This window comes from Elephantulus edwardii, unplaced genomic scaffold (genome assembly GCF_000299155.1).
Source record: "Elephantulus edwardii isolate Elephantulus edwardi_28Jun2011 unplaced genomic scaffold, EleEdw1.0 scaffold00122, whole genome shotgun sequence".
Taxonomy (NCBI): domain Eukaryota; kingdom Metazoa; phylum Chordata; class Mammalia; order Macroscelidea; family Macroscelididae; genus Elephantulus; species Elephantulus edwardii.
In genome coordinates this window covers 7,721,198-7,733,101 of record NW_006399872.1, presented here as the reverse complement: position 1 = coordinate 7,733,101, position 11,904 = coordinate 7,721,198, and the positions used below count along the sequence as shown (strand labels likewise).

General features: G+C 37.2%; 1 protein-coding gene across 1 annotated transcript in view; it reads right to left on the bottom strand.

Moving 5' to 3' along the window:
• BANK1 (B-cell scaffold protein with ankyrin repeats 1) overlaps positions 1-11,904 on the bottom strand; it is a 110,223-nt gene that overhangs the window by 71,826 nt on the left and 26,493 nt on the right. Inside the window, exon 4 of the mRNA XM_006893112.1 lies at positions 8,304-8,606. Coding sequence (XP_006893174.1) covers positions 8,304-8,606 — 303 coding nt within the window. The remainder of the gene's footprint in view (positions 1-8,303; positions 8,607-11,904) is intronic.

Here is an 11,904-nt window from a genome sequence, read left to right as displayed (position 1 = left end):
TAGTACCACGACCGGTTCTAAAGCCAGCCTTGACTTCTGGCACTTCTCTGCTGATGTGCTGTTTCAGTCATTTTTGGATAATCTTCAGTAGAATCTTGCTTGCTTGTGAAATCAATGATATTGTTCTGTAGTTTCCGCACTCCCTTCTATCAAACATAGAATGATATAAAATAAAAGTAATCCAGGAATTAGTATATATGTTCTTTTCCCCATTCTCCAGAGTATTATTCTATTTTCCTACTCTTGACATTAGCAGTAAGGATATAAAAGGATGGATTGTATTGGGGGAAATATGCTGTCAGAGACCTCTTCAGAGTAGTGAAAATCAAGGATGTCAGTCTAGAGAGTAAGGTAATCTGATCCAGGCTATATGGTCTTCAAAATTAAATATTATGTATCAGAGAGCTGGACAATGTCTAAGGATGACAGAAGAATTGATGCCTTCATACTGTGGTGGAGAATAGTCTTGAACATACCATGGACCACAAAGACAACAAATAGTCTCCTTTGGAAAGGGTGAAACCAAGTTTCTCCTTGGAGGCTAGGACTTTGAAGCTCTGTCTCTCATACTTTGGGCACGTGGCCGAGAGGGACTGGTCCTTGGAGAAGGACATCATGGTCACAAGGGTGGAGAACAGCACAGGAGAATAAGACCTTGGATGAGGTGGATTGATACAGTAACTGGGGCAATGGAAGTAGATGTGTTGGAATCAGTGAGACTGGTTCAGGACAAGCTGTACATAGAACTCAGAGAAAGAAATCAAGAAAAGTAACACCATTTACAATAACTGACCACAAATTAAGATACTTGGAAGTAAACCAAACCAGAGATACAAAGATCTATACAAAGAAAACTACAGAGTATTTCTGCAAGACACAATAAAAAAACCTACTGAAATGGAAAAAATTGCCATTCATGGATAGGGAGGCTCAATATCATGAAAATGACAATCCTACCAAAAGCAATTTTCATGTCCTATACAATCCCAATTCATTTTTCAAGGAGAATGAAAGGGAAATTGTCAAACGTATTTGGAGAGGCAGGAGACACCAGATAATCAAAATACTTTTGAGAAACAAAAATGAGATGAGAAGCATAGTACTCTCTGATGTCAAATCTGACTACACAGCAGTAGTAACCAAAGCATCATGGTAAATGTACAATGACAGACACATAGACCAATGGAACAGAATTGAAAACCCAGAAATAGACCCAGCTATCTATGGTAAACAGACATTTGATAAAGAAATCAAAGCTATAAAATGAGGAAATGACAACCTCTTCAACAAATGTTGTTGGCAAAACTGGACTTCCACCTGCAGAAAGCTGAAACAGGATCCACATCTCACACCTTATAGAAAAATCAACTCAAACTGAGAGTAAAGCCCCAAACCATAAAGTTCATAAGAGGCAAACTGGGATCAAGCTTAGAAGACCTAGTCTGTGGTATAAAGAGACTGTCAAATACATCTAGAAATGTACGATCTGCAGAGGTTAAAATTGATGAATGGAACCTTCTAAAGATTAAATTCCCGTGTATATCAAAACTTTTTTGAACAGGGTGAAAAAGAAAACCTACCTACTTGGAACAAACATTTGGTAATACCATCTCAGACAAGAGTCTCATAATGAACGTTTAGAGAATACTCCTAGACCTCCACAAGAAAAAGACTAATAACCCAATTACAAAATGGGCAAAAAGACATGGAAAGAATTTTCACAGAGGAAGATATGCAAAGGGCAAACAGACATATGAAGAAATGCTCCAAATCACTAGAAGAGAGATGCAAATCAAAACCACAATGAGATACCATCTCACTCCAGTGAACAGTGGCAAAGTTTATCAGTGAACCAAGTAATAAATGTTGGAGAGGACATGGTAAGATAGGAAATTTTATACATTGTTGGTGGGATTGTAAAATGGTACAATCATTCTGGAAGACAGTTTGGCACTTCTCAAAAAGCTGAACATAGAAATTCCATATGCCCCAGCTATTCTACTGCTTGGAATATACCTTGAGAAAATGAGAACTGAGGCACGGAGACTTGTACACCAGCGTTATTCACCATCACAAGAACATGGAAACAGCCCAAATGTTAATTCACAATCAAAAGGCTTGAGAAATTCTAGTATATTCACACAATGGAATACTATGCAGCGTGCAGGAGCAATGATTTTATAAATCGCTACCTAACTTGGGAGGGATTCAAAAGCATTATGCTAGAACTAACACAGTTCCATAAGGGAAAATACTGTATAAAAACATTATCATAGAATGAATATGAAGGGGAGGGGGAGGGGAACAGAGGGATGTGGATGGGTGAGGGGCAGAGGGTGGTTAACCATAGGGTTGCACAGTTTGATGGATGGAGGGTGGGGTGGGTAAAGGAAATGGGAAAGATCAGGTGTGAAAAACAAAATGTATGAACTTTGTAAATAAACCAGTATTTTAAAAAAATTGAAAACCACAAAAATAACCTGCTGGAGGGTCAGCTGTGAGTCAGTTTCAACTCGATGATAGGAGTATCCAGGTATGTTGCATGAAAGTTGCCAACATGATAATTACTATAAGGAGTCGACTTTTGGAAGCAGGAATGGTCTCCACTCCTAAACAACATGTCTCTGGAAATTCTGTGAACTTTGGTATATGTTGATAGTTGTAGAAAGGCTTCAGGCCTTTTGTTCATAGGGTTGCTGTGACCCGTGCTCAACTCAAAGGCAATCAACAACAATATCAACATAAGCAGTGCACTAAGCCAATCTGCCTTTCTAAAGTACAGATTTTTTTCCCCTTCCAATCCATTTCAACTCTATTAATTTTCTTACCTCTGACTCTACCAGACTTCAGGAAGTACACAGCAGAAGGCCAATTTTCAACCCACCATTTTTGCTGCCTTGGTGTCCATTCATTGTTCTTATTTGCCTTTTGACCCATATAGATTGAATAGGTATGAGTGTTTCACCCTGCTTCTGTTATGGCACTTCCTGTCTTGTAACTCAGCTTATAGTCGATGTTGATCATGCCTTGTCTCTCCTCCCTCCTGGTCTTGCCTTATGATTCCTTACAATGACATTTCTCTTCCTTTCCATGAGAACCCACTAGAAGTGTTTAATATGATGAGGCAACAGACTTCATCGTGCACTAACCCTGAAACTCAACAACTGCCCTTGGTTGCTATATGTTAAGTCCTCTCCTGAAATTCCAGCTGTCTTTTGTCTTATCCCGAGGTGCATCCTCCCACGTTTTCCTGTGTCCCAGTGTGCTGAACTTTTCTCTCTGAGTCTTGATGAAACTTCTATTTTTTAACAGCCCTCCTGAGACGCTCTCCTTTTCTTGTGCAGCTTTTGACAGACCACTTACCACAAACTATAGAACTCTGTGAGTCAAATATCATTCATCTAGAGAATTTTATTCTACAATTTAAAGTTAGTTTATCAAACTAATTATCTGTTTGGAAACTGAACAAAGAAAATAGAATTACTTTTAGCTATAATTTAGTGAAGATATGAGTTTGTGACAATCCTTCAAGTAGATGTTATTTGTTTCCCCAAGTTACAATGAGGAAATTACATTTCAGGTATATTAAGTCAACTGCTAAGGGGACTAGACTGGATCAAAGTGCAGACATTTTTTGCAAAACCAAAATGTCTTTTCTATACCTTCCTAACTTTCCTTTGTCTGGTTTCTTGGCTGGCTATTTCCTGAGTTTCTTAAATAAGTTAGAATTCTACATCTTTCCTTTCTTTCCTGCTCCACAGCTTTTACTTTTGGCTACAATAACAAACTCTGATGTGCTATCATTTTGCTACCACTTCTGTTCTCTGGCAAGAATCAGAGCAAATTAATGTTCTTGTAATTGAATGAGTGGCTTGCTGGGAAATCGTGGCAAATCTACTTAATAGATCTTCCAGAGTTAGAAAAAAAATTAAATGATGTGATGAAAGACTTTCACCCTATAAAATACAAAGAACATCAGGAAAGAGTTAGCTGATAAGGAAATCTTTATGCCATTGTGGGAATGGAAGAATCAGCAGTCAACGGCGTAAAATGAACAGGCAGGAAAGCACATCCCAGTGAAAGAAAAGAAAGAAACAATGGAAGCTAACTCCGTGATTTCATTATGTTTTTGCTCTTGCTAATGATTAAGGGCTTAGGGGGGAACAACAACAACAACAACAACAAAAACCTGGTTTTACATGCAAATTATAGATTAGATCTCTCTGTATACAGCTACTGTGAGAAACATTATATAGCGTAATTAAATTAGAAAGATATAGGTGTGAAAGTATGTCAGATTTGAGATGGATCAAACTAAAAACTCATTGCTACAGAGGTAGAACTGAATGATGGCTTACTCTTCAGCAGGTTTTTGGAGGCCACAATCAACACCACCCACGGTAACAACTGTCAAGAAATCAAGACACCATGCACAGGAAAATCTGCTGTCAAGAAACTTTGTAAACTGCTAAAAAGAAAGGATGTCAGATATGTGTACAAGATCCAAGTCATGTTTTTATTTCCTATTGTTTCCTACACATCTGAAAGTTGGACAATGGATAAGAATGCCAGAGGAGGAAGAGACAATATCTTTGAATTCTATTGCTGGAGAAGAGAAGTCCCATGGAGTGTCAATAGAATAAACAAGTCTTTCTTGAAGGAAGTTGTTGTTATGTGCCATCAAGTCACCTGGAACTCATAGCAACCCTATGTACAACAGCTCTAACCCCTGCTCTATTCCTTCCCAATGTTATTGTCTCTTACACACTTATCCCATACTCCAGTGACTGAATCAATCCATCTCATCGAAGGGCTTCCTCTCCTGCACTATCTTTCCACCCTCCCAAGCATGACATTCCTCTCCAAGGACTAGTCCCTCCTTGCAACATGTCCAAAGTATGTCAGACAAAGCTTCAGAATCCTTGCCTCCAAGGAGCAGCCTGGTTTCACAGTCCCCAGGCTGAACCTGTTTGTTTTCCTAGGGACTCCTTATAGGCAAAGGTAATGAAACTCTGTTTCACATACTTGAGCATGTTGTCAGAGCATGGGCCAGACTTTTGGAAAAGTCATGCTGGGAAAAGGGCCAAAGGAAAAGAGGAGAACCCTCGAGAAGATGGGTTGAGACATTTATAAAATATTCCTGGGCCTCCACAAGAAAAATATGGATAACCCAATTACAAAATGGGCAAAAGACATGGAAAGAATTTTCACAGAGGAAGATATTGAATGGCAAACAAACACTGAAGGAATGCTCCAAATCACAGGCAATAAGAGAGATGCAAATTAAAACTACAATGAGGTACCATTTCATCCCAGTAACAGTGGCAAAGTTTATTTAGCAGGGCAGAAAGCAATAAATTTTGGAGAGGATGTGGCAAGAAAGGGACTCTTACACATTTTTGGTGGGATTGTAAAATGGTGCAACCATTCTGGAAAGTAGTTTGGCCCTTCCTCAAAAAACTGAACATACAAATTCCATATGAACCAGTTAATTCACTACTTGGCATATACACTGAGAGTATTAGAACTGAGGCACAAATGGAGATTTGTACACCAGTCTTCATAGCAGCATTATTCACCAACACAAGAACAAGGAAACAGCCCAAATGTCTAATCACAAAAGAATGGATTGAGAAATTCATTCACTCAATGGAATACTATTCAGCATGCAGGAGCAATAACTTTGTAAATTATTACCTAACTTGACTGGAGAGCATTATGCTGAGTGAACTAACTCAGTCCCACAAGGATAAATGTTGTTTAAAACTGTTATTGTAGAATGAGTACAAGGATCCGGGGGGTGGGGGGAGGAGGGGTTGTAAGTAGGGTGGAAGTAGAGAGATTTGGATGTGCAGAGGGAGAGTGGGGTTAATCACTGGGTGGTACAATTTGATGGGAGGGTGAGGGAAATGGAAAGAATTTGTTCAAATTTGTAATTGAGTTTGGTAAATAAACTAGTAGAAAAAATGCAAAAAAATTATAAAAAAAGAAGACGGATTGACAGTGAGTGTAACAACAGGCTGAGTGAAAGTCTGTTCAATGGATCTAAGAGCAAAAGCAAGACGTAAAATGAACAGGAGGAATTTGTCCATCTTCCTCCATTGGAGATATTGGTTGACTAGAACTACCAGAGAGTCACCACCTTTAGGTTAGGAACACCTTCTTGTGGACTTGCCTTGAAATCTCTTGAGATGGAGAGGTGATTAAAATGAATTGTTATAATTTCTTAGAAACTTGAAATCTAGTCACTTAGTTATCTAAAGTGCCTAAGCATGTAGATGTTCCTATAGCAAATTATGTATCAATTTCAAATAGGGAATCATATAATTTGTACATAAGAAGACTTTATCATTAGAATTCTATAAATCTTTGCATAATTAATAAAGAAGAAAAAATTCAATTCACTTATCTACTATCAAGATTAGTTAAAATTTCCCAATTTTTCTCCAATTCTGTTTAATGAGGCAACCATTTATGATAGGATATTTATACTTCAGAGAAATTGAATACAAACAACTATGACAATGGAAAACAAGACATAGTAGATATTAGAACTTTTAGAATGAACTGAAAACATGGAAAATAAGTAAAATCAGGTGTTTGAAATAATGACATTTCTTAATCTTTCTACATTTCTCTCTCTGTGCTGACAGCCAGATACATAAATGCAGACTAGACTGGATGTTTGAAATCATGACATTTCTTAATCTTTCCACATTTCTCTCTCTGTGCTGACAGCCAGATACATAAATGCAGACTGGAGTAGTTGGGGTTTACTTTTGAAAAACTGAAAGTATTGGATGGTGTTGTTCGCTGCTATCAAGTCTATTCTTACATAGAGTGACCATATGTCTACATAAACCGAAAGTTTGGAGCAACTCAGTGAAAAAAAAACTGGTTATCTACTCATTATCTTACAAATTAGAGGTTTCAGGTGCTTTAGTTTTAAATATGAAATAATTCCTGAAAATGATTACATATTTAAAATGTAACAAGTATTCACCAAATCAAATCAGTATCTATAACATTTTCATTAAATAGGAGATGTAATTAATCCTGCTGAGATTTTAAATGTTAAAAAAGAAGCTCCATGGATTTACTTTTTTACATACAGCTGAGCAGAGAAGGAAAAGAGGTGAAGACTAACATAAATTGGACTATCTAAACCAGAGAAAATGCATAATAACTGTTGGAGTAAAGTGAGATTTCAGATGGATTGGAATACATTTTTTTGCACTAGAATTTGTCTGTTTTAGTATCCAAACATCTTAAGAATTTTGTCTTAAAAAGTTGTCATAAATCAAATTTAACAGAAAACTAGAGTGGTTATATTCTATAATCTACTTCTTGTGGTGCAGATTTTTGGTGCGTTTTGGGTGTTTTGTGCATAGGGTTGTTTTGTTTTTGTTTTTTTTTTTCTTCCTTTTTACAGAATTGTAGAGATGTGACAAATAGAATTTATATTTATTTAGTGCAGTTTAAAGTGTCTTTTATGGTTGTCAAAACTTTCCTTGTTAAAGAAATATTGGAAAATTACAATCCAGCTCATTTTTGTTTTCTTTTTACATCGTGTGTCTAAACTTTTTTAAAAAGTGCAGTGTGTCTAAACTTAAAAATGTAAGTACATATTATTCAAAATGTGTGACCCTGGAGGACATTATGCTGAGTGAAATATCTCAGTCACAAAAGGAAATATTGCATAGTGCCACTGTTGTAGAATGGGACTGACATCAGGGTTGGGGTGAGCCTGAGAAAAATTGCATAAATTATGTACTGCATTGAAACAGATGAGGGAGAGAATAGTTTGATAGCAATATATGATTGGGGATTATCGTTATGACAGGAGTTCAGAATGAAGGTTGCATAGTGGAGTGTACTCAGGACAGGGGCTGTGGGGGGACATTGTATATCAATGAAGGAATTTTTCTACTACTTTTCAAAGAGAGGAGTGAACTGGGGGGAGGGGTGGGCAGGGAGAAAAATGCAACAATGAATGAGTGGAAATCCATAATCTATATAAATGTTCATTAAAATTAGATTAAAAAATTAAGTACAATGTATGAAAACTTTGTAATTAAATCAGTATAAAATAAAAAATTTATTTAAAAAAATAAGTCTATAAGTCTAAACAATATACCTATAATTTAAAATGTATGTTTTGTACTTACCCCCAGCTTTTTAAATCCAATCACTAATCAAAGACCTTCATACCCAACCAAATATTTCAAAACATGTAATTCCTCCCTAACACACCAACCCTCCCCATGCCCCAACCAAACAAGCAACAACAACAACAGCCTTACCTTGTGCTATGTAGGGTTGAGTATCCTCTTTAGGAGGGACAGATATAGGTCGAGGAGTAGGGGCAGGAGGTCGATTTATGATGAAAGACCGGCTTCCAAGTTTTTTCTTTACACTCATATTGGCTAGTATTGTGTCATATTCATTGTCATCTATCTCAGCAAAAGTGTATGGGTCTTCCTCTTCCACCTGTGCCTTTTCATCTTCTTTTAGAGCTTCTCCTTTGAGTTCACCTCTTGTTTCTTGTTTTTCACCAAGATCACACCAGTTTTTATTTCTTTCTACTTGGCCTTGAAGTGTTGTCCCTAAATAGAAAATATTTAGATTATATGTATTCTTCCATTATACCCTGTTATATTGATACCCATCTGTCATTTACTTGAGCTTCCCAAACTAGTTTAATCAAATATCATAGGCAACAATATAATAGTTCCTGTCTATTAAAAAGTAGTTTATGGTTTATCTACAAATTTCTAAAAGGGAAAGACAATATTTTACCAACATAGCCTCCTGTAGTTTCAATTGTTAATTTTGTTAAGGAGAGATTATTTGCTTGAAATGAAATTTTTATTGCACCTCAGTATTTTCTACATTACTTTATCCATTACAGTTTTTCAATGATTTAATAACAGGAAATTGTAATATAGTCTCTAATTCCAAATACTCTGTAAATTTATGCTTTTCAAACATGATATTCTGATTTTTTTTTTTCACTTAAAGGCATTATTTTGTAGGATTTCTACTGGACAATATTCCCAAAACCCAGTTTCTCTGAAAATAACAAAAGAAATGCAAAAGCACCTTTTTTGATTTCCAACAAGTCTGGCTATGAAAACGCAGTCTTCAAATATGTAATTCTTGATTTCTTTAAGACAAGAATTTTTTTTTCCTGAAGGACACTAGAAGTAGTGTTGCTAATTTAGTAACAAAAGATGCCATGAATATTCAATCACTTGAGAATAAATTTATAAAAAATTTGCTGGTTTTATAGTCTTTAACAATATTCCTATTAAGTACAATATATATACATATATACACACACATACATATATGATGTGTATTATATATTACTAAATATGTTAATATTTCTGCATTAATTATTTAGAAGACAAATTTTTCACAATACACTTTGGTTAATGAATTATCTGATATCTTTGATTCTATATCATGCTAATCCAAGCCCTCCTCTTTTTTTGACAAGTGTTTTGCTTAAGATGTTAGCTAAAACAACAAAATAGAAAACAGTTTGTTGTTGTTGTTAGGTGCTGTAGAGTCATAGAGTCATAGCGACCCTATGAATGAAAGGTCTGAGCTTTGATCACAGAGTTTCTGGAGGTGAGCTATTTCAGAAGTGGATGCCACTCCTGCTTCCAAGCTTTTTGTAATTGGGAAGTTTCACCAAACATTGTCCACCATAGGTAACCATTATCACATTTGGCACATCAGTGTCACAGTGTTTAGCATCACAGCAACCATGAGTTACCTCTGTACAGCAATGTATAGACCAGTGCAATACCATCAAGAAGAATGTTTGACAGAAAAACAATTTAAACCAGGCCTGAGGGCTGTAGATTAAAATCACCCACCTTCAGCTTGGTAGCATAACTTTCAGTCCACTAGGCCAACAACAACAGAAAGCAGTTCAGTTACTCAATAAAAAAATTCTATGTTTACTTCTGAAAAATTAATGCACATTAGCTACAGAATGACTGTTTTTTCTCTTTGGTAAGTGAGTCTTACTAAAAAGCTTAGTTTGCATATCGATCATTTCATAGTGGAATAATTTAAATGAGAAGAGAAAACACAAGCTTTAGAACAAAAAATAAAAGGCTATTATTAGGAGTTTCAATAATTATTTTGGGTAGGATTATGAGCAGCTATTAAAACAATCTCTCAATGACTTCCTTGTTTTAACTATTTTAGCCTATTTTGAGGTTAGGTGTCATTGAGTCAAGAAGGACTCATGACAACTTTATGAACAACCTATCTCTGTCTTATCCTGTGCTATCCTCACAATTTCTGACACACTTGAGTTCACTTTAGTATACAAATAATTACTTGCCTACATTCTTAGGATGAACTTTAAAATTGCAATGGCTTGCCTTTTTCCTATGTATAATATGACTTTGAAATTTTGTCTTTTTTATTCGTGTCTTCCCGAGAACAGCACAGGTGAAACAAGTTAAACTGTGTGGGAATTTCTTGTGCAGATCCTCAATTTTAGCAAAATATATGTGTCAATCCTCTGCATTTGTGAACTTATTTCCTGAACTGTTAACTCTCTTTGTTTTCCCACCTATTTCCTTTCCCAACTATTTCCCAAGTTGAGTATGTATTTGAAATATTATCTGCAGAACAACTACTTGGCCAACTGACTGGAGGAGATCTATATTTGTTCCCATTACAAAGAAAGGTGACCCAACTGAGTGTGGAAACTACAGAACAGTGTCATTGATTTCACATGCAAGCAAGATTCTGCTGAAGATCATCCAAAAACGATTAGAACAGCACATCAGCAGAGAACTGCCGGAAGTCCAGGCTGGGTTTAGAAGGGGTCGTGGTACTAGGGATATCGTTGCTGATGTTAGATGGATCTTGGCTGAAAGCAGGGAATACCAGAAGAATGTCTATCTGTGTTTCATTGATTATCCAAAGGCATTTGACTGTGTGGATCATAACAAACTGTGGCTGACTCTGAGAAGAATGGGAACCCCAGAACACTTAATTGTGCTAATACGAAACCTATACTTGGACCAAGAGGCAGTAGTCAGAACAGAGCAGGGTAACACTGCATGGTTCAAAATAGGGAAGGGTGTACGCCAGGGATGCATCCTGTCTCCATACCTTTTCAACATGTATGCAGAGCAGATTATTCGAGAGGCTGTGCTCTATGAGGAGAATTGTGGCATCAGGATTGGTGGAAGATCTATCAACAATCTCCGTTATGCAGATGACACAACCTTGCTTGCTGAAACTGAGGAGGACCTCATGCACTTGCTGCGAAGGGTCAAGGACTGCAGCCTTCAGTATGGACTAAGGCTCAACATCAAGAAGACAAAGATTCTCGCCACTGGACCAATTGGCAGCGTCAGGATGGATGATGAAGAGATTGAGAGTGTTCACAGCTTCACTTTGCTCGGCTCCACAGTTAACACTCTTGGTACCAGCAGTCAGGAAATCAAAAAGCGTATCGCGATGGGAAAGTCTGCCGTTAGGGACCTCTCAAACGTACTCAGGAGCAACAGTGTCTCTCTGGAGACTAAGGTGCGCCTGATATAGGTCATGGTATTTGCAATCGTTTGTTATGAATCAGAGAGTTGGACAATGACTAGGGAGGACAAGAAGGAGAGTGGATGCTTTTGAGCTGTGGTGCTGGAGAAGGGTACTGAATGTACCCTGGACTGCCAGGAAAACAAACAGATCCATCTTGGAGAGGATTAAACCAAGCTGCTCCTTGGAGGCAAGGATTCTGGGGCTTCGTCTGACATACTTTGGACATGTTGCCAGGAGGGACGGGTCCTTGGAGAGGGACATCATGCTTGGGAGGGTGGAGGGACAGCGCAGGAGGGGAAGACCCTCTATGAGATGGATTGATTCGGTGAC